Source organism: Apis florea, unplaced genomic scaffold (assembly GCF_048593485.1).
Source record: "Apis florea isolate Af1SG1 unplaced genomic scaffold, ASM4859348v1 contig_2201_pilon, whole genome shotgun sequence".
Lineage (NCBI taxonomy): Eukaryota > Metazoa > Arthropoda > Insecta > Hymenoptera > Apidae > Apis > Apis florea.
This window is the reverse complement of record NW_028256542.1, coordinates 1,920,835-1,946,597: the sequence shown is the minus strand read 5'-3', so window position 1 is coordinate 1,946,597 and position 25,763 is coordinate 1,920,835. Positions and strand designations below refer to the sequence as shown.

General features: G+C 39.4%; 4 protein-coding genes across 9 annotated transcripts in view; 2 read left to right on the top strand and 2 right to left on the bottom strand.

Moving 5' to 3' along the window:
* Positions 1 to 25,763, top strand: part of CDase (neutral ceramidase) — a 101,466-nt gene that overhangs the window by 334 nt on the left and 75,369 nt on the right. The gene's annotated exons all lie outside the window — the stretch shown is intronic.
* On the bottom strand, positions 996 to 6,580 carry LOC100868076 (uncharacterized). 4 transcript variants are annotated; one of them, XM_012483445.3, is made up of 6 exons: positions 4,678 to 6,580; positions 4,307 to 4,597; positions 3,271 to 3,345; positions 2,883 to 3,189; positions 2,346 to 2,803; positions 996 to 2,233 (listed from the first exon to the last, which is right to left on the bottom strand). In XM_012483445.3, exons 4-6 carry the CDS (start codon positions 3,100 to 3,102, stop codon positions 1,685 to 1,687), a joined length of 1,227 nt encoding a protein of 408 aa, XP_012338899.1. In that variant the 5' UTR covers positions 3,103 to 3,189; positions 3,271 to 3,345; positions 4,307 to 4,597; positions 4,678 to 6,580; the 3' UTR covers positions 996 to 1,684. The 4 variants fall into 4 exon arrangements, with proteins under 4 accessions (XP_012338899.1, XP_012338898.1, XP_031770888.1 ...); XM_012483444.3 differs by lacking the exon at positions 4,307 to 4,597 and having other exon boundaries at positions 2,883 to 3,203; XM_031915028.2 differs by lacking the exon at positions 4,307 to 4,597.
* LOC105734769 (uncharacterized) lies at positions 5,841 to 6,595 on the top strand. Its single transcript, XM_031915029.2, has 3 exons — positions 5,841 to 6,058; positions 6,120 to 6,156; positions 6,247 to 6,595. The coding sequence occupies exons 1-3, from the start codon at positions 6,017 to 6,019 to the stop codon at positions 6,561 to 6,563; spliced, it is 396 nt and encodes a 131-aa protein (XP_031770889.2). The 5' UTR covers positions 5,841 to 6,016; the 3' UTR covers positions 6,564 to 6,595.
* The window catches only part of uif (sushi, von Willebrand factor type A, EGF and pentraxin domain-containing protein uif), a 46,684-nt gene continuing 27,936 nt past the window's right edge, over positions 7,016 to 25,763 (bottom strand). For both annotated transcript variants that reach the window (XM_086917258.1, XM_086917259.1), the window contains 34 exons: positions 25,519 to 25,600; positions 24,946 to 25,112; positions 23,949 to 24,089; positions 23,648 to 23,877; positions 22,951 to 23,304; positions 22,332 to 22,706; positions 22,085 to 22,253; positions 21,632 to 21,994; positions 21,153 to 21,335; positions 20,911 to 21,087; positions 20,591 to 20,793; positions 19,868 to 20,491; positions 19,668 to 19,791; positions 18,281 to 19,603; positions 17,736 to 18,188; positions 17,433 to 17,650; positions 17,109 to 17,361; positions 16,190 to 17,031; positions 15,203 to 16,086; positions 14,872 to 15,119; positions 14,663 to 14,794; positions 14,410 to 14,575; positions 14,082 to 14,333; positions 13,438 to 13,979; positions 13,120 to 13,332; positions 12,893 to 13,048; positions 12,656 to 12,779; positions 12,361 to 12,423; positions 11,075 to 11,265; positions 9,813 to 10,450; positions 9,191 to 9,540; positions 8,782 to 8,984; positions 8,589 to 8,702; positions 7,016 to 7,998 (listed from right to left, as the gene is read on the bottom strand). In XM_086917258.1, coding sequence (XP_086773384.1) covers positions 7,967 to 7,998; positions 8,589 to 8,702; positions 8,782 to 8,984; positions 9,191 to 9,540; positions 9,813 to 10,450; positions 11,075 to 11,265; positions 12,361 to 12,423; positions 12,656 to 12,779; positions 12,893 to 13,048; positions 13,120 to 13,332; positions 13,438 to 13,979; positions 14,082 to 14,333; positions 14,410 to 14,575; positions 14,663 to 14,794; positions 14,872 to 15,119; positions 15,203 to 16,086; positions 16,190 to 17,031; positions 17,109 to 17,361; positions 17,433 to 17,650; positions 17,736 to 18,188; positions 18,281 to 19,603; positions 19,668 to 19,791; positions 19,868 to 20,491; positions 20,591 to 20,793; positions 20,911 to 21,087; positions 21,153 to 21,335; positions 21,632 to 21,994; positions 22,085 to 22,253; positions 22,332 to 22,706; positions 22,951 to 23,304; positions 23,648 to 23,877; positions 23,949 to 24,089; positions 24,946 to 25,112; positions 25,519 to 25,600 — 10,589 coding nt within the window. In that variant the 3' untranslated portion in view covers positions 7,016 to 7,966. The remainder of the gene's footprint in view (positions 7,999 to 8,588; positions 8,703 to 8,781; positions 8,985 to 9,190; positions 9,541 to 9,812; positions 10,451 to 11,074; positions 11,266 to 12,360; positions 12,424 to 12,655; positions 12,780 to 12,892; positions 13,049 to 13,119; positions 13,333 to 13,437; positions 13,980 to 14,081; positions 14,334 to 14,409; positions 14,576 to 14,662; positions 14,795 to 14,871; positions 15,120 to 15,202; positions 16,087 to 16,189; positions 17,032 to 17,108; positions 17,362 to 17,432; positions 17,651 to 17,735; positions 18,189 to 18,280; positions 19,604 to 19,667; positions 19,792 to 19,867; positions 20,492 to 20,590; positions 20,794 to 20,910; positions 21,088 to 21,152; positions 21,336 to 21,631; positions 21,995 to 22,084; positions 22,254 to 22,331; positions 22,707 to 22,950; positions 23,305 to 23,647; positions 23,878 to 23,948; positions 24,090 to 24,945; positions 25,113 to 25,518; positions 25,601 to 25,763) is intronic.

Below are 25,763 nucleotides of genomic sequence, written 5' to 3'. Positions count from 1 at the left end.
AGTATTACAATTCTGTTTAAAATGTAATTAATAGCTAAAATTAAAGATATAAAAGTAGTCGCATTTATACTGATATAAAATTCAATATGGATGCCAATGTGAAGCGTCATGATAAAGGCGGGAACTTTGAAACATTCAAACATTATATTTTATTTTAAAGTTAATTTTAAGTTTAATTTTAAAGTTTATTTTAAAATTAACTTTGAATATTTATATTCAATTTTTAAATATTGTAATCCAATATTATTTATTTAAGTAAGTTATTAGATCCAATATTATTTATTTAAATAGTAATTATACCAAGTATAACAAAAATAATATTGTTCAGAAGTTATGCAACATTTATTAACAAATTTGTTACACATTTAGAATTGTAATGTATACATATTTCATAATATAAATGATAGTATACATGTTTTACATCTTAACATGTAACATGCAAACATAAAGTTTAACAAAAATGAAACAAGATATAAAAATATATATTTAGTGAAATTTACAATACTTTGTATAGATTGAAACGTACATTTAATAAAAGTAAAACGTATTTAGAATTACATTTCAATTGTTAGGAAAAAATTCATTTATTATTCTGAATTATTTTGAAATGAAAGCAAAAATAGTATCATATTTATAAGAATATAATATTAAGATAATTCTATATCAGTAATATATCCTATAGAATAATTTCTAGATGCCAAAAGTATTACATTTTTTTTTTTTGATTTTTACACAAATAAAAGAATTTGCAATATTTTCTATTCCGCAATTTGAAGCAATGATAAAATAACTTTGAGTGCTTGATTCGCGTTGTATTGCTTAGTAATAGAATAACATTTTCACAATATTTTGATAAATGTACGCGAAGAAATCACTATAATATTAAGATTTGTTTGCAAACAGAATTCATAGGAATTACAGAATTTAGATAAATGCTCCTTTTGTTTATATTTATAATATGAGTGTCTACAAAAATAATTCTCTTCACTACGAGGTAGATTTTGAAGCATGTTCTTTATTCGAAGATTAATTGTACATCATGCCACTATTGTGCCCACGCCAGTAGAAAAATTATATTTTTACCAAACATAATTTATCTTGTTCTGACCTCTATTTTTATCAGGTACAATACAAGGCTGAACAAAATATGATTATGTATCTTTCTTTCTTTCTTTTTTTTTTTTTTTTTTTTTTTTTTTTGATAAAAAGGATACCACTAGAAGTTATTCATTTTCTTCTATCTTTTTATCCCATTTTTTGCTTGTCGTTCACTACAATTATATGAACAGTATTCAGATTTCAATATAAGCATTATATATAAAATATAATTATACACAAGATCTTTGAAAAAAAAAACAAACACAAACATTATGTAATAAACATTTACATAGAATGTTAACATAATATATCTTTCCTGCGAATGATAATGATATATGTATATATCTATATATATAATAGAATTCAATAATTTTTTTCAAACGATAAATAAAAATAAGAGAATTCATTCAACATATAACAATTTGAAATCATTCCTCACATTAATAATCTTAGCAATATAGATGAAAATAATGCATGATTTTCTCCTCTTATATCACAAAACATATATATTATTCAGAAAAGAAATGATAAAATTATCTTACGCGATTCCCAGCGCATAATGAATTTTTAAAACAAGAAACGCTTATTATATTTCTTTCTTCAAAGCGGATCTCAGTAACGCACTGCGCATCGATGTAACGAGTTTTTCGAGTTCCTCGACCTTCATTTTCAATATCCTATTATCTCGTTCCAATTCTATCGCTTTCTTCGCCATTTCAGTTTCTTTCGCTTTCTTGTTCATTCGTGATTTCCTCGAAGCTTCGTTATTCTTCTCTCGTGATTCTCGATAATGCGAAGCAAACGTACGATCGTCTGAATCGCTTTCGGCGTAACGTTTTCTCACCGATCTCTCTCGTCGCGTTCGACTGTAAGGTTTTTCTATTTTATTAGTAGCAGATATTCTCGTTCGTTCTGTCCTCCGCGTTGATACCACAGGCGTATCTGTAGAAGATGAAGTTATCGTCGATGCTGCTGTTCGAGTTTTCATACATTGTGGGGTGAGAGTATCATTACTTTCCGTTTTCACTTTTACGCTAGTTTGTGGAATAGTTTTGGATGATTTGGAGGATGACCATGGTTTCGATACTATTGAAGAATCTGTTGAAACGCTACCTTCTGGAGAATGCATTTCATCCTATAATATGTAACGTAGTACATGTTTTATTAATAATCATTTTTATGATTCTTATGTAACAATTTATATAATACTTTAAACTTGAATTATATAAATCTTACTCAGAACTTACATCGCAAAGATACGACAATAAATCGAACGTATCCGATCCAGTAGTCTCGACTGTTCGTAACACGTCCCACGTTTCACGTTGATTCTCAGTGGAATCGAAAGAAGACGGGCAAGCATCGTTCAAATCAATGTCCTCTATCTGATATTTGGATTGGAATGATGTACTAACATCTGTATCACTCTGTTTGCTCCATGAGCTTGTATTTACAGTAGTTGTTGATCCTTTAGATAACTTTAACCACAAGTTAGATGTGTTTGATTCTGTTGAACTATTTTTTTTCTCGTATTTACTAGTTACATTTGATGTAGATTGCAAACTCTGGCAACTGTTATTCGAATGTTCGGTTGTCTTAGCAGTACTCATTTTCATGCTCCACTTATCTTCTTCTGCTACACTCATCAAATCTTTCAATACCCCCTCTTCTGAAGACAAAACGCTATTACCCTCGTATTTCGTACCTGAAACAATTGCAAAAATCAAGAAAAAAATGTCTTTTTTCTATATAAATTTCTTTTTAATGATAATGTTTATATTTACCTGATAGTTTAAAAGTAGGTGATTCACCTGTATGAAAATCGCATTGACCCTGGAACGGGTCCATGCACCAATCGCTTAAATCCTGAAAGTTTTCCTCCCATGTGGAGGATGCTGCTTTCTCGTCTTCTTTTGTTGCATTGATCTTTGACTGTGGAAATATCCAGGGCTCGTTTAGCAATTCTGACTCCATGGTTGGGGTTAACAAAGGAATTGTATCCATTTTTGTAGATTCTTCCTCCGGTGGCCACGATCTCACGCCACGAGAAGCAAATGACAGACGCGGCTGGCGATTGCATGGCTTTGATTCCTAGAATTTCATTTCTTTAAAATTTTATCATCATATTTTAGTTTTTCAAAAGGTTTTTAGTACATCTAATCAAACACATACGTTAAACACGCCTCCTTTCTCAAATGAAATGTTGCTGGTCGTTGAGCGTTCGTAAATAGGAGGGATTTTGGATACCTATGAAAAGATTAATTTTTCTATGTTTATGATATATTGAGAATTCTTAACTCTAGTTGGTAGAAAGAATATTTTGAATAGTATTTTGTTAAATAATTATCAAATAATCTATGAATAATCTTTATCTTTATGCAACAAAATTTATATTGTTTTAAATCATATTTAAGTATTAAATAAACCAGGCAGTATATCCTAATATCAGCTTATAAACATGTAGATAAAAAATATCAACAGTTCCATCTATAAAATTATAAACCAACAAAAAACTAATTTATCATGATAACGGAATTAATGTATCTCGAAAGAGATAATATTACGTGTTAGAAAGATCATATCAAATATATTAAACACAATCTCAAGACTTAGTTATCTGTAAATTCAGCAAACAAAAAGTTTACTGAAAGTAGTTAGAGTCTTTACCAGGGATACCATGTTGAGGCAAATCTGTTGGTAAAAAAAAATGAAATTTATATTATAACAAAACATATAAAAAACAAAATATAAAACGTATATATTATAATAATAAAAGCAGTTAAAAAAAGGTATTCAATCAGTGTAACTCAACCTATATAAAAAATGTTAAAATACATAAAAGTAAAGGAGGCGTAAAAAATATTGATGCTATCGTGTAACTACATGCCACACGCAATTAATAATTATATCTATATAAAACATGCACGATCTGTTTTTTTAAATTTTCAATGATTACTTATCGAATTGTATATCAAACAATTATACATCGTTATCAAATAAAACAAGATTCGCGCAATATCGTTTCAAAAAGTTTTCGATGATCATTGTGTTCAAACCGTGTCTTATCGTTGAACTGATCGCGGCCCACACAAACGCAATCACGTTTTATTATCGTGCCGCTTCTTTTTTTTTTTATACGCTTCTTATCGAACGACGATAGGCGGGACAGTCGCCGTCGAAACGTTCTTTTTACGTTGCTAACACTAACCTCGTTACGTAACACGCAGCATCAACGCATGTGACTGAATTTTGCAAACCGGTTCACGTTACCGTATATTCGTCTGTGTAACGTTGCGATGCACACCGAATTTGCGCAGAAAACGACCGCACAATCGAAATATATAATGAATCGGAACCTTCTGGAATAGTATATTTTGTACGATACTGCAGTATATAGCAGAATGCGGTCGCTAGGACGTCCGATCGATTCGTAGTGTTTGTTAGCTGCGGCGTAATTTCGCGTATTCCCACTTCGATAAACGATTAGAATTAACCCGATCTACGGTTATATAATCCAGTTAGAATTGTAACGTAGATGCGAGACAGAGGACGAAAATTAACGTGAAAATATCCACTCACCCTCCTTGAAACAATCGGTGTTGTTGTACCTTCCACTTGGAACGCGAGAACTGTTTTATATATCGGCGAGTCCAATTTTCTCGCAGGATACGTTCTCAAATCTATATACTCAAGGTTTTCGTACGCAACCAAAGCACTAAACCGTCCGCGCTACCTCGCTTCTGTGAACCTTCTCCGCGGAATGCGAGCTGGAACGTCGGTAGTGCGGGATTAAACACGTCACTGTACCAAAGCGCTTCAGATTCCGCGCCTGGTTGAACGGTATACGTATGGAGTACATCACTGTTGTCCAATAAGAGCTATCATGAGCACACTAGGGACCAATCCTTGCAAGAGAACGATGCAGTGGGAAAAAGTTTGACACGTCATGAGAAGATTCGATATGGGGACTCCTCCAGTCGATAATCATATTTTTCCACTTTTCGACATTCATAAATCGATTTACGAGTGAAATTCTCATTGTTCCTTATTAAATGATTATTATACTGAAATGATTTATATGACAAGTTTAAGTTTTTTCTAGGTTATTATATGAAACAAACGAAAAGTCACTAAATGCTATGTTTAGTGATATATAGACGAGAGGAAGCATGATGCAAAAATGTAGATTCGTTTCAAAGGCATTAAAATAATAATAGCGATATATATGTATATATCATTATTATATAATTTACTGTATTTACTGTGATGTGCGTTTTATTTTGGAATATACTAAATTAAAACGTGACAATGTTATCGTTGGAGTGAATCAGTTCCGCCGAAGAATTGAACATAAAGTGTTACTAGATGGAGTTAATGGTACCGTGTTACGTATTCACGTGACTGAAACGGCTTGACTCGATTACGAAAATGGGAAAATATTTGAAATTACGCAACACTTCAATTACGTGTCTAATCATTATTTTATTTATTAATAATCTATCTTTTTTTTTATCTTTTTTTTCATCGATATATACAATTAAATTATATTAAAAAAATAAAAATCAAATTTTAATATATAGACGCAAAATAATAATAATGATGTAATATTTTAGAAATTAGCAACAGTGTTACGAAATATAGTTTATTCAAGCTAAGAATTTTGCACTTTGAAACTCTCGCGCTAAATTTATAACGAGATATTCAGAATCGAAACAATGAATTATTATATCGATGAACCAACCAATTCGTCCTTCATTCCCAACCCGTTCACAACAACACATCCAACCCCAACCACAATTTTTTTAACAAAATAAAGCAAAATGTAGTATTTAATTACATTTAATTCTAAATTAATCAATCAATTCGGAACCAATTATTCTACGTAATAAATTAATCTTTAAAACAAGACAAATTCGTGATGCATAAATCAGATTCTGCGGATTTTACGAACCAATTAGAGGTAATGATTATGGCAATTATAAAACAACGATAAAAGAAAATAAATATTTCAATCTTTTCAGTCATTATTGGAACTGATGTTAAGAAATTCCGCCCAAGGTATATCGTGTAATATGAATCATAAACGTGATAATATAATTTATAAATAAATTTATTAATCGTGTTCCTTTATGATTTATCCGACGATAGAATCAAAAAATACGGAAAGAACAGATATCAAGAGAGACGAATCAGATATCGAGAACACAGATAACGACAAAGATTATTCCGAATCGAGTGAAGACGAACAGAATTCTGGAAACAAATACGGTTACAAGAATATTTTACGTTTTAAAAAATTTTATGAAGATCACACGCATAACAACTTACAGGAAAGCGAGCATAAAAGCATCTGGGACGATTACGTGTTCAATGATAAAATGTACAGAGTGATCCTTATAAAATTAGATAAAAGTAAAATGGAAACAAAAGGCGCAAATTTAATTGATAATCAATTAATGAAATAAAAAATAGAAATAATAAAAAAAAAGAAATATAATTCATTCCTTCTTTTCTTTATATAAGGACAGATTTTAAATTACAGACTTGTTTTTTATATATTTATAGAGAACGTATGTATATAATGGAATATATACGAAGCAATTAAAAATTTGTATTAATACCTCTTAGGAGATGATACAAATCTTCGATTAGATTCCACTTCTTCAAGTGAAATTTGCATAAAATATCCGCAGTCTAGCGATTGGCACTGATAGATTATTTGAAATATGAGTCATCTTATAAACACTTTTTAAATATCTCGAATAGAATTATTGGAAGTATGATTCAGAGTTCAACAAATAAGAGGAAAATTTACAGAGAATTTTTTTTTTTTCCTCATTCAAATAATAGCAGAATGATAACAATTACAAGGTCGTGATAACAATTGAAATAAAAATGATCCAGGAAAACAACCTTGTCTTGTCGTAATACATTTTATTAATAAAAAAAAAAAAAAACCGTTTGTTAAAGTTTTTACAATACAAGTGAAAAAAAAAAACAGGTTGGTAGGCATGGTTCAATGTACATTCGGTCGATCCGTTCCTACGATTCCATTCTCTTTCTCTTTTGATTTTTTTTTCTTCTTTTTTTTTTTTTTCTCTCCCCCATGCTTAATCCGCAGCCTACATGCAACATTTTATATTACAGCGAGTGTGATACACGTTATATCTATAGTAACAAAATATAAATTCGCTTATGTATAAAAAGGAGAAATGGAATGGTGAGAGAAAGTGGTTTGGATAGAGGGGGGGGGGCTTTTATATATTAACATACATGAACACACTTCCACCTCTCGTACGCATCACGTTGAATCATAAGATTGAGAGACAGAGAGATAGATAATAGAGATAAAAAGAGAAAGAGAGAGAGAGAGAGACGTGGAAAGTTAATAGAGGATAAAAAGTCCTTAATTATAGGCTAGGTGGTATTATAAATTACAAAAAATTACAACCTCACGCATAATAGTCTTTTCTCGTCGCGAACATCCTCGTTGATCGATGTTGCACGGGTGCCGAAACAACGATCCTACTTGATGGATCGTCGTTCCAGGACCTCGATCGTCTCTTCATCAAATCGATCAACGTAAAGGGAAAAAAAAAAAAAAAAAAAAAAGGAAAAACGTCACTCATACGCGTACACGTTGGCGCGTAAATACACACAGTTTTTTTCGAGAGGACTCGTGAATTCGATTCGATTCCCTTCACGAATCATCCTCGAACGCCACCAACGTGGTACAATCCTCGTTTGGAAGTAAAATAAATAAATCGGTCTCTCGTCGATGAGACGACATTCCCTATGCTCTGGGACGATAATTTCTCTTCTCGTGTTTTGTATTCTACGATTGTAGAATGTTGATCGCTAGATGTCGTCACTGGCCCTCGCTGTCGCTGTCGCTTTTGTCTGTAAAAATATTTTCATTGTCTCTTATTTTATTTCTATCTTCTATCAACTAACTATATTCGTAATTAAATATTTCTTGAAAAATAAATTCATGGAAGCACATGGAATATTTCAGGATATATATTTTGGGTGTGTTGTTTCGTCTCTCTTTTTTAACGATTTAGCGATCTTTGTAAGGTTCACGACCCACAGATTGGGAATCCCGGTTTTGGAGGGAGAGCGTGTCGGGAGAATGCGTGGAATTTTTTCTGTAGTCATTTCTATTAATACGACGCGGCAGATGACGAATTCAACGATTATTTATTACAACTTGACCTTTGTATATAGAAAAGTTATACGTTCACAAGAACCATTTTAGCCATTTTATCTTGACAATTATACGTGCTATATATACAAATTTATGGTTTTGTAAACGTAAAAGTAGGAATATTCCAACTCAGAACAGATTATCTATTTAAACGTTTCGTTTTTATATATAATTTAAATAAATTCGAAGAATAATGAAAATTTTCCTTTCGAGATAATTCGCTAAATAATAATATTTCTTTTTTTTCTATCGAAGAAAAATTCATTTTGTAAATGGTACCAACCTTTTTTGCCAGGATACGCGTGACGCTTCAGCCTGTCGTAAAGATCATCTTTTGTCCCGTAAATACTCGCGTTCGAACGTGCGAGACTGTTCATTTTACCGTTGTGCAGACTCTCTGAAAGGAGCGAAGAGAGAAAACACGTGAAACTAAATGCACACTTCTTTCTCGAGCTTATCCTGTTCTCACGATTTACCTTTCATGTAGGTCTCGTTGTAAAAGTTGGGCATTTCCCAGCCGTCCTCCTCGTCGTCGTAGTAATGCGCGTAAGTACTGTGATGGGAAGGGGCGATTGATTCCGCGTACGGCGTCGGTGCACCGTAATAGAAGTTCACTTGAGAACCGTTTTGATCGGTCGCAGGTGTTAGCATCTTTTTGGGTTCCTTCTTTCTGGACGCTCTGTGGGGACGATTTAAAAAATTATTAACAATTATTAACTTATTTATTTATACAACACGATGTAATAATTTTTAAAATAAAATGAAATAATTATTTTCAATATACTTGGAAATATATAATAAATTTTTATTCACTCTCGTCTTGTTGTGATCTTCGATTCGAGAAAAAGATTTAAAGGGAGGAGAAGTTTTCTGTGACCCACTAACCTGACACAGATCATCCATACAAGAAGAACGACAAAGATGATTAAAATAACGCCACCGGCTATTCCCCCCGTGATGTAGAAGAATTCTGACTTCTCGGTGCAACGTTTTCCCGTGAAGCTTCCGCTGCATCTGCAGGACGGTTGTCCTCGTGAATCCTTCAGGCACACCCCCTCGTTGTCGCAATATCCCATGCACACATCCGTGCACTCGGTTCCGGTTCCGTTGTAACCAGGCTTGCACTCGCACTTGAAGTCGCTGGTTTCCGGTATCAGAAGGCAATACGCGTTCGCGTCGCAATGCATTTCCGCATCACTCGTCTCGCACGGATTCGTGCAATCCGCTTTGCTGGTCTAATTTTTAAACGAACGCATTATTTTAATCGCAAGGATACAAAATTGAAAAATTGCTATCAACATCGTGACGTTAACGCTATCAGAACTCTAAAAATCTATCTAACTCTAAAAATGTTAAAGATTTCCTGTAAGCAAGAGATTTTCTTTCCTTTCGAAATATATCAAACTAACTCCTTAACCATCGAATCAAAGATAAAATTCCAATTAACTTATCTACGAAACTTGTTCAAAACCTGTTGAAGGAACAAACTCAGAATATAGATACTCACAGCAGCTGTTCCCTTGGTGCTAGTATTAGGGGGGCAGGGTATGCAGAAGGTCTGCTGAGGTTCCGACTGATAAGTCCCCTTCTTGCACTCCATGCACTCGTTCAACGTCCCGTTCAAGTAAGTTCCCGGCTCGCAGACGGGCAAAGAGCACTCCTCTATCGCCGCGGAGCCCATGTTCGGGGTCGTTCTGCCAACAGGGCACGCCTGGCACGCGGCCTGGACGCCCTGAGTCCTGTAACTCCCTCTCGGGCAGGGCTCGCATTTCCCTTCCACGGCCAATTGCTGCCCGGATCCGCACTCGTCCCTGCACTCCTCCCGTGACACGGCCTCCGCCGTTCTCGTCGTTTTTCCCAGGCCGCACAGCAAACACGAGAAGCTGCCCTCGTTCGGCTGGTAGAAACCGTGGCCGCAGCTCCGGCACAGGCCTGCCAGGTCGTCGTAGTACTTTCCTGCCGGGCAACGCTCCTTGCAATCGGCCGCGCTGCGAGCGCCTGGCCCCACTGTCACGCTTGGCCGGCCAGCTATCACGGGGCACGAGCTGCACTTCAGCTGACCCGACTCGCTTTGGTAGCTTCCAACAGGGCAGGATACGCACTGCTTCGTTTCCTCGTCGTAGAACGTTCCCACCGCGCAGGGCACTGTGATTGAGAATTGTGTAATTTTTAATTTTAGATGGATTTGGTTTTTTGAATTTTTCTTTTGACGAGAAATTTGTTGGTTTTGAGGGAATTGCAATAGATGGATATTTGAATGTTGTAATGAGGAATGGGGAGATATGTTTTAGATATGATTTAGGTATCAAGTGTAGAAACGTGAGAATTCGTGTCACGTGGTGACTAACGTGGATGAATTACAATAGGTGTTTGAATATTCTAACGAGGGATATTTGGATAAGTGAATAGATTTTAGTATTGTTAGAGATGGTTTTCAGTAGAGTTCGTGCGATTTGAATGTTGTTCCAATTGGATGGATGCGTTTAAATATTCCTGATAAAGTTCGTGATTATGAGAGAATTAAGATCATATTCCAATGAGGAGTAGAGACTACTTAAGTATTCTGAACATCAACATAAACTTAGATTAATTTGCGTGAAAATGAGGTTAAATATAGGAAGCGCGCATTTTCAACCGAATGCTCGAAATGATTCTAGAAAGGATTCTAATTAAAAATAGAGTTATATTTAAGAGTTTGATTTCTTCTGATTACATTATTATGTTTCTGTATTATATTTAATTTAAAAAAAATCTGTCAAAAATACATACCACAATCGGGTGCCATGACCACTTGGCCCACAGGACAATCGTAATCAGACTCCAATATCAGGGACGCTGGGTCAGGTACCGTGTTGGGCAGAATATCGTGAACGTCGAACTGATCTTCCTCCAGGATTAATCTCTCCAACAGGGTTTGAACAGTCGCTCTCTCGTTCGAATTCGCGTTCAATATCGGGTCGCTATAAAATAGTGGAATTCGATTAACCAAATTGCGGATGAACGGGTGGTGTTTAGCGGCAGGCAAAAGGAGAGTAATGCGCAAGTATGTACAGCCGTTATCTGAAGGCGAAGGTAATCAGGCAGCTTTTCCATTGGTTGTTGACCAGTAGTAGTGCCGCTTATTATCGACGCTCATTAATTTTACCTACGTAACGTTTAATTAATCCAACAAATCCTGGAATACTAATTTATTACATGTCGCGGGTCAGTTTGATCTTCTGTTAATGTAAATGTGATGGGAACCGAAGCTGTTTGGTATGCGAGAAAATATTAGATAATTCTTTTTGGTTTGAAAATTTGTTAAATTTATTGCGAAGGATCAATTTTTTCTTTCTTTTTCTATAAAATGTTAAAAAAAATTGAAACGTTGCGCAATGAGTTATACACGGTTTTTTTTGTTAATATTTTCGAATTAAAATTAAATTAAATTGGTTAACCTAACAGCTTGGATTAGAAAATCGAGTGTTACACCGTCCGAGTTACGTTGTTATTCTACTATTCTATCAATTCGTTCGGTCCCTAGTTAAGTGTCCCATTCAACTATTTCTGTCGCTGTGTGAACAGTTAGTAATAACGTGCATACCAGCGTTTACCTTCGTACATTGCCGGTTAGAGTCGACTTAACAGTTGTCAGAATCACTTCAATCGTATGATCAATCATATTTCAGAAAAGAAACAGAAAATATAAATACAATGTTGCAACGACAACTTATTAAAATCGACCTCCATTATATGGCTCGATTCTCCAATATTTAAAATACGTAAATCCGAGATGGAAAGAAAAAAAAAATTATTTCTCGTCACCTTGTAACAGCCAACCTGAGGTTACTAGTCTAATTAGTTTCAGTTTAGTAACGTTATGATATATATATATATATTTTTTTTTTCGTGTATACATGATCATGCATCGAACGATATCTCGTTCGAGATAAATGATAAATGGTTCCATGGGACTATGAGTTTTTAATTTTGGCCACGAAATGATGAGATGAAGTGTCGAATGACGAGGACATATGATACGTATTTCGATGGCGTAAATCGATTGCTGTCCTTACTTTATCGCCGGGAACGAGATCTCCACCTCGTAGGTATCGCTTCCTTGCCGAGCTTGTCTCGTTCTACGATGCAACACAAGTAACAAATTGCTCAGTACCAATTCTAATTTGATTCAATTTGCTTTCTGAAGCTGTTTCACGCTCAATATTGCATTACTGTTCCACTATTAAAAGGTGCATTACACACTCTAGGCTACTACGAGAGGTTTACTGAACACGATACCCCACGTTTGATTGGAAAGCTTTGACTCTATCTTTGAAATAATAATATAAATGGATAGGAAAGGATACTTACGGTTCAGCGGGTACTACGGCGGAAATTATATAAGTACCGCCATCTTCTTCGTTGGTTTCTCTCGTGGTGCGTACTCTGTGGTCGCATTGGACGTCGATATTCAAATCTTTGCACTCGCGAGTTCCTGTGAAAAATATATCACGATACATGCGAAATTAATTTATTGTTTCGAAGTTTATTGTTTGAAGTTCGTCTCGTATAGTTGTTTGGTTATTTAAAGAGAAATGAGAGATTTACCTTCGTAAGAATACGAGCAGAAATTCCAATCTCTGTTCAGAGAGTTCACAGCATCTCGAACTTTCTTCTTGAGCACTCCTTGGCCGGCTTCGTTGCAGAGAACCGATGTCGGGAAGTTCATTTTGATTCTGAATACACGTTGCGCAGGTGTGGCACCTGAACAATAAAAATAATAATATTATTACATTATTGACAAAGCATCTATAGAACAGATGATGAGAACTTACTTGTACAAGCTGGATAAATTAGGGGAAGAGATGGATCGTTGGTCGGTCTCCAGAAGCCTTCAGCGCCACAGGTGTAGAATTTCGGTACTTCTTGAGAGAATCTCAATCCAGCGTTACAGGAAATCTCGCAGACCTTGAACTGGCCACCCGAGCCCCAATCTTTGCACAGTTGCGTGCCTCCAATTGGATCTGCTAATTCTGGGCAGAAGTCGGCTGAAAAGCGAAACAGATTATCATGAAAGCGTCTTTGTTTCGTAAAAACCAAATATCAATGAACAAAACAATGATGAATTGTTTACGTATGAAAAAAACGCTTACACAGTACATAGACCTTGAAATTGCAGCTGGCAGAGTTTCCAGCCTGGTCATAAGCCACGTAACTAATGTCATACGTTCCCCACATTAACGTTTGCCCTGACTTGTGCCCATTCTTTTCTTGGATCCTCACTATACCGACGTTGTCCACGAATCGTGGCTCGTCCCAGCTAACTATAGCAGAGCCATTCTTGGCGATCACCCAAAGATCGCCAGGGCAATGCTCCACTTTCGGTGGAATTTTGTCAGATTCCAATTGTTGACACTTGCTGCCGCCGTATCCAGGCGGGCACACTCTTTGTCCACAGTGGGAAGGCACCACCCTTTCCACCCCACCAAACGTGTCGTCGTAGCCTGCCCAAGTCAATACCAAACCTTGATAGAGCACTGGCTCGGTACGACAGTCGCGAACCTGCTTTTGAATCTCGTTTGTGACGTGCAGGGCTCGACTCCATATTTGAACTTTGGTCAAATGTCCCTGGAAGCCTGATTCCGTGTAGCCTTTAGTGTTTTCGCTCTGAGGTTTGCCTAATACTGCCCAAGCACTGCGAAGAGTGATTTTTGTAAATTTAAATTCGATTAGATGTAAATTTAAAAAAAAAAGAGAACTATTCGAAAGTTGAATGAAGTAATTGAGGAATTCTTACTAGGCGGGTAGAGATCTTCCACTTCCATATCCTTCCGTCTTGCTAGCAATTAGACCTTCCGTAATCAGAACCAATTCACCGCTGTTCTCGCCGTTCCAAACCACAGCAACGTGATGCCATTGGCCATCGTTAATCGTCGCATATTCTCTGAATGGTAGATAAACATCTTGCAAATCATGGAACAACGATACTTGCACGCCATTGCTGTGCGCTTGGATCATGAGTCTACGATTCATTGGCACGTGTGGAGAACTGGAATCGAGAAGAAATGAATATTAAATCGAAGATGTGATTAGAAAAATTTAATTAATCGATACGATTATTTTACCTGACTCCATAGAGAGTGAAGAATATTCCAGCTTCATCTTTCTGAGTATACTGCACCCACATTGCCACTGTTAGACTCTTTCTTGCACCAGTGAAGAATGGAATCACTTGGGATGCGCTACTGCGCGCTGGATCGCTGAAGTACAAATCGTAATCCACTTGGATGGCTGTAGAAATATTACCAATTATATATATATATAAATGCAAAATTTATTTTTATGACGAAAACCAAATAAACAAACAAAAATACTCACACTTTCTGCAATCATCGCCAGTCAAATTGAAAGGACATTGACAGAAGAATTTACCAGTCAGATCTATACATGTCGCTGAAGGTGGACAAGAGTTCTCTTTGCAGTCTATTATATCCTCCTCGCATGTTTTTCCTAAACGACAATCCATAATTACATCTTATCCCACCATATCCTCGTTAAAATCTCTGTAAAATTGTTAAACTAATCACCTGTATACCCTGAAGGACAAATACAAGTGAATCCAGGTCCTTCGTCGATACACGTTGCACCATTCTTGCAAGCGCCAGCTTGACAAGCATCATACTCGTACTGACATCCAATTCCAGTATAATCATCGGGACAAGTACAGTTGAGCCCCGATCCAAAGTCTTGGCAACGTCCATTATGCATGCAAGGATTTCCAATGCAACGTTCAGGTGCAGTCTCGCATTGTTTTCCATCCGTTCCTGATGGACACCTGCTCAACGAACAATTACAAACCATTACAAACAATCCAAATAATTCATTATCCAAAAAGTATTATTATATCTCGATACTTACACGCAGAAGTAGTCCATGAATAAGTCTACACAAGCAGCGTCGTTCTGACAAGGATGATTCTGGCACATTCCAACGTCTATCTCGCAATGGACTCCGGTCCAACCATCTGGACACATGCATTTGAAGCCACCAACCTCGTCTCTGCACGTGGCGCCATTTAGACAAGGATCAGAAGCGCAATCGTCGATGTTGATCTCACACGAAGATCCAGTGTAACCCTCGCGACAGTGACACACAAAGGTGTTGTCCAAATCGACGCAACGATCAGTACCAACAGGACTGCACGGATCGCTCAGACACTCGTCCAGTTCCGCTTCGCATTGAAGCCCGACGAAACCTGGCCTACACTTGCAAACGAATCCCTCGAGTTGATCTATGCAAGTCCCTCCATTCTGACAAGGATCAGAAGCACAATCATCTATAGTGTGCTGACATTGTTTGCCTGTGTAGCCTGGCTCACAAGTACAGGTGTATCCATCCACCTGGTCGATACATTGGCCGTTGTTTCTGCAAGGTTTGCTTGCACACTCGTTGATGTTCGTTTCGCAAGCTGCGCCAGTCCATCCTGGATGACAGATGCATTCGTGGCTGAATAAATTGTCCACGCATATTCCATTGAGACAAGGATTTCCCGAGCACAAATCTATCTTCTCGTGGCATCGTTTGCCGGTGAATCCTGGAGGACAGTCGCAGGTGAAATCGGCTATCAGATCCGTGCAATTTGCTCCCAGCAAGCAAGGCTTCTCAGCGCAATCATCGGTATTGATCTCACAGCTCTGACCCTCCCAGCCTGGTAGACAGTCGCATTTATAGCGACCTTGTTGAAGAGCTACGCAGGTGGCGCCGTTGTTGCAAGGATTTCCACTGGCTGTGCAAGGATTTATCTGCAAGAACACGAACGAGTTTAAAAAAATAAAAGCAATATAGAGAAAATTTCTTTAAAATTCTAACAAACGAATATGAATTATAATCTAAAATCAGACTCACAGTGATATCACAATCAACTCCAGTATATCCAGATCGACAAAGACACGTGTAATTATTGAATCCTGGTTCATCCTTGCACATAGCCCTCTCAGGACACGTGTCATTGGTGCAATCAGACTTTTCTTCCTGGCAATTGATGCCCGAGTATCCATTAGCACACTGACATCTGTATCCCTGTGGCAAATCTATACAAGTAGCTCCATTGTAACAGGGTTGGGAGGCACATTCGTCGATATCGATTTCACATCGTCTTCCAGAGAAGCCAGCTGGACAAAGACACTGAACACCATGTCCCATGGGAACACACAAGCCACCATGTTGGCATACACTGTCAGTACACTGCACAGGTTTGCACTCTTCTCGTCCAACCGCGCCTGGACCATCGGTATACATGTTGGTCGGACATTCGACACAAGTGGTAGCTCCGTGCTGGGGTTGGAAGAAGTCCTTGGGACACTGGGCACAAGGAGCCAATCCTGTGTCAGAGTACATGCCAGGAGAACATTTGGCTCTGCATCGATCTCGACCAGGTGCAGCTGGCTGATAGGTGAAGGTTCCAGCTGGACAGGTCTGACAGTCTTTGTAACCACCCACTGGTGGCTCTCCTGTGTAGCTGTTTCTAGGACACTCCAGACAGGGTACTAGACCCGTAGGAGAGTATGTACCGTATCCACAAACGGGTATACAATCATCGATGCTCTTGGAACCCTCTTCTCGAGTGTACGTGCCAAATGGACATCGTAGACAGGATCCTTGACGATCGCTATTTTGATAAAAGCCTTTGGGACAAGATGTACACTGCTTTTGCTTTTCTCCCGCGAATGTTCCGGCTGGGCAGTGCACTGAAAAGGGAAAACAAAGAAAATCGTCACGTTTGATAGATTTCATGTTTTGATATTATTATGAGGTGTCTACTCACGACATCGTGGAACATCGTTGGTATCCATGTTCAAAACTTCGCCAATACTGCAAGTGAAGCCTCGAGTGATGGACGATTTCAGAGCTCTGAGAGGAGGGCACTGATTGCCAATGGCGGATACGTTTAACAGAGGCTCTATTACCGCGCTGGTAGAAGGAACCGATAGATCGAAGATCAGATTCAACGTGGAACCACAAAGATCGTATAGCTGAGGCTGACGTATAGCTGGGACGATGACGAGGATGAAGTCCATCTGAGACAAATTGGTATATTAATACTTTTACTAACGATTTCCATTAAATTTCGTTCCACAACAATCCAAACCTTCAAAACGTTTTCTTCGAGAAGATACGGTACTGATCTCACGAACGACACGTTCATATTCACGTTCACAGCAGAGCAACGTTGGGTCAGGATATTGTTGAGATTCGTATAATACTGAGACATTAAATCTTGATATTGTGGCAAACAAGATCTTGAAACAGCGCCATTGGCTCTATAAGTCACCGCTGCTACGACGTGATAGTTCGCTTGTTGCGTGTCTGAAATAAAATAAGTACATTAATAGACATTAAATTTTAACAAATGTCAAGGCACGAGGTTTTAGAAGATTAAAGGAAAACTCACTTTCTGAGACACAATCGGGAACGACGGAAGATGGAGTCCAGTGTTTAGCAATGTCACAATTGAATGTCTTCACTGGTGCACCATCGGTGAACCGGAAGCCATTCTTGCAAGTGGCTATACATTGGATTCCCTTGTCTCCAGGAACGCATTTCAATCCTCCATTGGCCGGCGGTTTCAACTCCCAATCGACGCAAGGCGTTGCTTGAACCGACACCTGGAAGTGGCAGGATGCTCTGTTTCCGCTCGAGTCTGTCGCATAAACGGTCACGTTCTCGAATCCTCCGATCGGAATCACTGCTCTTTCCGGGACAAACGTGATCTTCACCGGTCCAGACACATCCGTGGCGTTGATTCTTCTACGAGTCTCGTTAAAATTGACGGAATAACTCTCCTGCTTGTCTATCAACTCTATGACGTAGCTTTGAGGACAGCTAAGTTTTGGCGGTGTTACATCTGTGAACATGATTAAGAAATAATTGTATAAAGAGAATCTTTTGTGTGAAATTTCTTCTTATGGAAAAAGTATCAAGGAATGGTATACCGACCAGGTACGGTGATATTGATCTCGCAAATGGCCACGTTTCCATCGTAATCGAACGCCACGTATTTCACCACCGTGTCCTGGAACACTTTCAACGGTGTCCTGAAACTGTGAGGCTTCACTTCCAAACGAGCGATGCTTCCACTGTTGTCGATAGCTGTGGGTTCAGTGAAGTTCACGGGCAGCAGACCTCCATCCGTTCCTTTCTGTACAATGATCGGTTGTTGAGGACAATTTTGGAATACCGGAGGCTCGTTGTCCACGCAAGGAGAGAAGCCATAATCGTAGCCAAGTAACGGCTCCGTCACTGGTTCCTCGCATCCCATCAGCTCGAACTTCAAGCAGGCATTGTCCATATAACTGACTATTCCAAGGATCACGAAACGAGCTTGAACGTATTTAGGCAAAGTGATCATCGCCAATTCTCCATAATTTCCTGGATCTCTCATGGTCAGGTTGAAATTAGGGAAATAAACTACGTAGTTCTCGATCTCAGCTTGTTTGTAGAAGAATCTGATCTCCGTTGGCCTGCCAACGATGTCGTTCGTCACCACACCTTTAACCAAAATAGCCTTCACCCTGTAAACTTGGCCCAAATCAACACTGACGTAGGTGAAGGCTTCTTGCTTGCCACACCAACCAGTCACCGAATTCAAACGAACGTTCTTGGCTTCGTAATTCGGTCTTTCGGAGGTTGCATTAATGGCTGAGTCGGGAATTCGACCAGAAGCAAGACCAAGAGGCTTCACCACTTTACATTCTGGCTCTCGAACGCACACGATCGGTCGAGGATTGATCAGGATATAGCCTGGCCTGCTACAACCGAATTGAACCTCAGATCCTTGCTCGTAGCTCCTAGCCATTTGGAAGCCATCGCTGGGCCGTCCTGGGTCCTCGCAAACTGGACCTTCGCATCGAAGATTGCCAAAGTCCCAGATTCCATTAGCCTGACACCTGACCACGTTATCATGACGATTCGTCTGCCCTGCCAGTTTGAACGTGTCTTGACAACCGAAAAAGAAGGAAGATTGGTATTTCGTGTCCAAGTATTGGCCATATTCGGCTCCAGGAGTAGGAAGTGGCTTTCCACAGTCGGCTCTTGGGCAAGCTGGTTGAGATCCTGATAACCAATAGTCCGGAAGACCTGGTTTCGGATCGTAGACGCACTGGCGGAAGCCTGAGGTAGCTGTGTTTCGAAGGTATCGACCATTGCTGCCACATTTCAGCGTGACGTTTTGCTTGAACGGCACCAAGACGCTAGCTTCGTCACTACGGATCACTGACAATCCCTCGTTCTTGTCGTCTGGCAACGAGACACACTTGGCATCTGCGAAACATTGTTCAAAACGATTAATTATTATTACTTATGACAAAATTTCCAATTTACTTACATTGACACTCTGGAGTAGTTCCATTCCAAGCTCCACTGGACGTGCAGATGACAGCCGAGGATCCAGACAACACGTATCCAAAGTTACATTGGAATCTGACGAGATTGCCAAAGTGATGTTGTTGCTACACCAAACGATAAAATTATTATTTTTAAATAAATTTTCAAAATGATATAGCTTGGCCTGATCATGCGACTGACCTTGGTCGACAGTATCTTTCCATTGTCTGGCGCCAATATGGGTGGACACATGACCGGTACACAAGTCTTGTTCTTCTGATACAAATCCCCGTCCCTTTCGCCACTCTCGTACTTCTCTATGTAAAAACCAGCGGTTCCATTGCCCTTGTACAACTCGTAGCCCGTGTTGCACATGCAAGCGTAGCTTCCAGGATTGTTTATACATTTCTGATGGCAACCACCGTTGTTGATCGCGCACTCGTTAATATCTGTGCACTCGAGACGGGTGCAGCCCATGATCTCGAGCTTCATACAGGGCGCTCCAACGTAATCCTGGATTCTAAACCTGACGTAGCGTGCCTCGATGGGAACAGGCAAGTTCAAAACGGATAAAGTGGGTTCCAGTATCCTGAACTCTACCGGTGTTCCATCAGGATTGGTGTAATCCTTAAAGGTGTCCGTCAGGTCGTCGGTGTATTGAATTCGAACTGCCGATGTGTAAGCTATGTTTCCGTCCACCCTGGAGACAACCTGTGTACGAAAACCACGGATGATCGTTGGTGCCTTCATGTCGATCATCACCCAGTTTGCACCTGGTTCGATGTTGTTGCCGCACCATCCATCGCCGTTATTCAATCGAACACCCTGAAAGATGACAGGTTGAAGATCGAAGGAAATTTACGCAATTGTATTTTCATTTTCTCGAAATTGAAATCGATGTGGATATATATATATATATTTTACAGTTCTGGTGTATCCATTCTCAGAGCTCGAAACGGTGATAGACTCGTCTGGTATACCGCCATTGATTAACCCAAGATCACCTATAGGCCTACATTCCATGGTTGGAGCGAAGCCAGGTTTGCATTTGCAAGTGAATGCACCGGGGTTGTTGATGCACTCAGTGGAGGCCAGGTCGCACTGACTTGACGCGCACTCGTTAATATCTATGACAGATGTTATATATCTTGATTATTCAGTGTGAAATAATATTCGATCAAAAACAATTTAAACGTAAAATTTGGAAATGTTATTAATAATCTGTCAAATATTCGCAATCTCACCTTCACAAGTAGGGACATTATCGAATCGTTGATTAGGTCCACACTGTATGATGTTAGATCCAGACAATTTATAGCCTCTGTTGCATTGCACTCTTGCCTCATCCCCATAAAAGTATTCTCTGTTCGTGTCGACTACGAAACCATTCTTGATCGTGGGTAGCAACGGGCATTTTGCACCTACACGAGAATCAATCATAAGAACGAAATGTTTCGCAACTTGTTTCGATAAATCGAATACCCACGTGAGCAAGTTGGCACTTCGTCAGACCAGGTTCCATTGCTCATGCATAGGATCACCGGGTGTCCGCTTCTGACGTAACCTGGCTCGCATTCGAATCGAACGATCGTTCCATAAGATCTTCCACCTCCGTTCAGGATAGTAATATTCGAATGTGGCGCTTCCGGAAGTAGAGAACACTGGGACGCTATAGACATCGTTAATATATGTCAGCAACTACGAATAGATTGTCGTGGATAATTAATTTATCATTATTTTGTCATTTGATAGGGATTAAGTCTTGAATAAGTGTGTTGCTTCGAATACGAATAAACAGATCTAATTATATTTGTGGCCATTCTGTACCGTTAAAATAGTAAATAGCTTACGTTATCAACGTTGTTATTCATTTGTAAAATATATGAATAACATTTACACTCAAATTTAATTTGTAAGAGTTGAAGAAACATTATGTAGATGATTCGAAAAACTTTTTTCATTCACCCAAACAAGATGGCTTCTTCTCCCATCTTCCATCAGCCATACAGGAGATCTTCTCGGTGGGTCTAGCAGAAGGGAAGGCGAATCCAGCGTAGCATTGATAAGTAGCCAAGCCTCGATAAGTGACGTTGGAGGATCCAATGGAGAATCCATTGTCGATTTGTGGGACTGGCCCGCAATACACTTCCTGACAATTGGGTATGTACGTGACGGACCAGTTCCCGCTAGGAAGACACTCCGTCGTTATTTTCGCCTTGCCAGTGGCGAATTCTTGGCCAAGGGGACACGAGAACGTCACTGTTGTACCGAATGCCGTGTCTCTGCTCGATGCTAATGCTCCTTCACCGGATTGAAGATGCGGGCAGTCTAGAAGAAAATTCCAAGATTTAAAGAAATCTTAAAAATTTGTCTTGTCGTTAAAAGCGCTCGAATGTCGATATTCATAATTAACAGTACCTGCTGAGAACTCTGCTTGCCAGCCAGGGCTGCTGTGAAGTGCATCAGAGGTGAATCTGATCAGCATCTCTCCACTCTCCGCAGTCAGAGTGATCTTTGGCCTCGTGTTCGATGTGAAACCGCTTCCAGGATGTAAACGGAGCCCGTTCGTATTCGGACCATCGTACACCTATCGGACAAAATCGATTCGTCGAAAACAACACTCTCTCTCCCCTTTTAAACCATCAAAACGATCAGTCTCAGTTACCTGGACAAAGTCGGTCTTGTGAACATTGAAGCTGATGAACTTCAAGGATAACGGCCCGCCTTGAGGATTTTTCACCCTGTACAAGCACTCCTGGTTATTGGGATAGTCGTTCAAGCCGAATGACGGCGATTGGACCGTTCCATTCCTAGCTATGATCGTGGCCTTGCAGCCTTGAGTGTAACGGATGCTGAATCCTCTTCTAGAGTCGCCTAGACTAGTCTTGAGGTAGAGGTACAAGTTGCTTCCGGTTGACATGATCACTGTAGGATTGTCCTCCGACTTGCCAGTCAGCCTGGCTATCGGCCTACTCATCGGCGAATCACCGTCTCTAATTAGGATGTAATCTCGATTCATCTCGAGGTCCAGATCTTCGATCTAAAAGGAGTTATCGAGTACATTTGAAATTTTTTTTTTTTTTTGTCAACTTTTTATATTTAAATATCCGCTATTTAATATTATAAGAAAGAATTCTGAGGTGAAAGTTACGTGGAGTAGAGAAATTTCTCTTTTTGAGAATTCGAAGCGATGTTAAATCCGACAATTTGTGATACTTCGAAACACAAAAGAAAAAAGATGTACATCGAAATTATTCGGTTATTTCTTTTGTCGTAACACGTACTTCGAGGGACATTATGCGACCAGGTTGAGCTTGCAGGATGTACAGACACTCCAATCCTCCAGGATAATTCTGAGGATATCCCGGAGAAGTGAGAACTTGTCCTTGAGGTGTTGCACGGAGGATTCCGCCACAAGTTTGCGGTTCCGTTTTCCACGAAGCGCGGAATCCCTTCCTCTCCACGGAGGAATCTGTGCTGAATTTGATAATCATGAAATTCGAGGCGGATACGAATAGTTTGTTGCTCAGCTCTTGCTTGCCCGAGAGCGTCGCAAGGTTCACGGACTTCTCTTCCGTTCTACCACCAACCAGAATCTGCACTATGTCGAAGCTCTTCTCCGTTTCGAATTCTTGAAACTGGAAAGAACGAAGATACGAATCGATATTAATATTCAGAATCCTCCGATTTTTCGTTTCGTTTAGGAATATTTCGATGATCGTCTTCGATTCGGATAATTGAATATTTGCAATTTCCATTTTAACTGTGAACAGTTTTTAGAACGTTCGAATAAAGAGAAATATAAATATTTATCTTTCCTCTAACATTTGCGTAATTGAATCTTTACACTCTTCGTAACGACGAGATAAAAACGAATCGCTCGAAAATCAATAAATTTCAATACGAAATTTCAAACGGATACAATTTCGTTCAGAATTAAAACGATTGTTAAAAACAAGGAACGTAGCCCCTCCCCGGTACCTGTAACAGGATATTATGGCCTTGAGGGCCCTCCAAGGTCCACTTGCAGTTGCTGAGGGGTGCATATTTGTGAGGATAATTAGGACTCTCGACGACGTCCCCGCTGCTGGCCATGTAAAACTGGCAATTAGCCGGGCAGTCTATTTCGTCCGAGAAATCACCACAATCATCCTGTTTGTCACACTTGAAGGCCGCGTTCACGCACTTCCCGTTCGAACAGTGAAACGAACCTGGGGGGGAAATTCATCGATTTGATCTGATTTCCCGGCTTGTTTCGCGGCGAAATAGCGCGACAATTTACCAGCCGGGCAAGCGTTGGCACGGCACATGAAAGGAAGCAAGGATTCGCACGTGGTCAACTCCCACGTTTGTCGGTCATCCGTCAACGCGACGTCCACGCATTCACCTGATTGCGGATTCGGCTGCCTCGGCGCCCAGAAACCTGAATACCAAAAATAGTGTTCAGACGCCGTTCTTCTTCTCGTTTTTGAAATTGACTCGTCGAAGTTTGAGGAAGCTTCTTTTTCTTTTTCTTTTTTTTTTTTTTTGGAACTTGGAATTTTTTTGGGATTTAGATTTTTCAAAATATACGAAATTCTCAAAATACGTGTTGGAATTGTAATTTGCAACATCGACTCGTGGAATGTTTTTACGAGTTTTAAACGAGGGGCTTCTGTTGGGAAGAGAAACAGAAATCTTTGGGTTTGAAGATAAGGAAAGAAATGTTATGCAAATGTATGATGCGCCAGACGGTAAATTGCAAGCTTAGGCCGGAGTAGACGTAAAAGAGGCGGTATCTGGGCATTGTTGTGGGAAAAGTGTGTCTTCGTGCCGTATACACGATGCAGTTCCGCGTTTCCGTGACCTCGATGAAAACCGGCCGGGCTGCACGTGCGTTCGATCGTTAGAAAAACGGTCGATCCGGCTCGCAATTTTGGATCAACATTCTAGAAATAGATCCTATCTTTTCTGCATCGTCCATCAATCTTTGCTTTCTTTCCCCTTTTTTAAATTTCAACCAATTTAAGAATTCTTAAATTCCGAGTTTTCTTCTGAAAAGAAAAAGATCTCTTATCTGAATTCCCTATCATCAGTTCTAAAAACTCTTGTTTCTCCTCCCTCTCAAATTTCAATTCCACAAAGCTGAAGCCAAAAAAATTCCACGTTGCCAAACAGGTCACGGTTTCGAAGAACCGTGGCGCCAAGGAAGGAATTTAAGAATCACGGGGTAAAAAACGGGTATCAGTGGTGGAAGCGGTGTGTCTGTATGTGTCGAGCGAAAACACGATTTTACAAACCGGCGTATTGGGAGACGAGCATTCCAGCGGCCGATTCGAGCGTGTTGGTCCGTAAATCGTCGAGGGAGGCCAACCCGAGCCAGTAACGATCCAAATGCCGGCCGATCATGCTCGCGGACATGTTGTTCTCGCTGTACGACTCCACCACCATCAATTCGCTCCCGTACCTGTAATCGCACGTCAATTCGTCCATCTATCGCTCCTTTCCAGCCTTCAATAACGTTCCTTCTATCATTTCTCCGCCCCATGTTTTCTATTTTCCGTACACGTTCGATCGTGCACGACTCGTTCGATAAGAAACAGGAATGGAAAACAACGATTGCCGTTCTTTATTTTATTGAAAAATTTAAGAGAAACATTCTTGAGTGAAATTTATTATTATTATTTATTAGATGTGTATAATTCCTTCATGTGTTAGGAAAGTAAACGATCGACGAATATCTTTATAATTTCTTAAGTTGTATTTCGATTAATCTTAAGAGGATTAAAATTAGAGAGAGATATTACAAAGAGTATTGAAAGAACGTTTCATGAAAGCACGGTGAGTAGGTTATCGACGATTGATCCACTTACCGCCTGCATAGCTCCGCCGCCTTTTCCCAAGAGTGCCTGATGTTGAAGAATTTGTAACAATGTATGCCTCTCAATTCCCATCCTGCGCGAGAAAAATACAACGTTGCATTATCAATTGCACTTCCTCCTCGAATACTTTTGAAATGTTGTTTTATATATATATTCCTATCTTCTAAAATATCTTTCGCCAAAAATTAATATTCTCAAATTTGGAAGGGGGATTAGAGATTCATCAAAGTGACGAT

What these genes read in the sequence shown, in the direction of transcription:
- LOC100868076 (XM_012483445.3), bottom strand. Translation starts at nt 3,102, where the DNA reads ATGGATACAATTCCTTTGTTAACCCCAACCATGGAGTCAGAATTGCTA. An exon ending in ACCTACTTTTAAACTATCAG is followed by an intron (nt 2,804 to 2,882) that starts GTAAATATAAAC and finishes CAATTGTTTCAG; the next exon opens with GTACGAAATACGAGGGTAAT. An exon ending in TATTGTCGTATCTTTGCGAT is followed by an intron (nt 2,234 to 2,345) that starts GTAAGTTCTGAG and finishes TACATATTATAG; the next exon opens with GATGAAATGCATTCTCCAGA.
- LOC105734769 (XM_031915029.2), top strand. Translation starts at nt 6,017, where the DNA reads ATGCATAAATCAGATTCTGCGGATTTTACGAACCAATTAGAG. An exon ending in ATTTTACGAACCAATTAGAG is followed by an intron (nt 6,059 to 6,119) that starts GTAATGATTATG and finishes CAATCTTTTCAG; the next exon opens with TCATTATTGGAACTGATGTT. An exon ending in GTTAAGAAATTCCGCCCAAG is followed by an intron (nt 6,157 to 6,246) that starts GTATATCGTGTA and finishes ATCCGACGATAG; the next exon opens with AATCAAAAAATACGGAAAGA.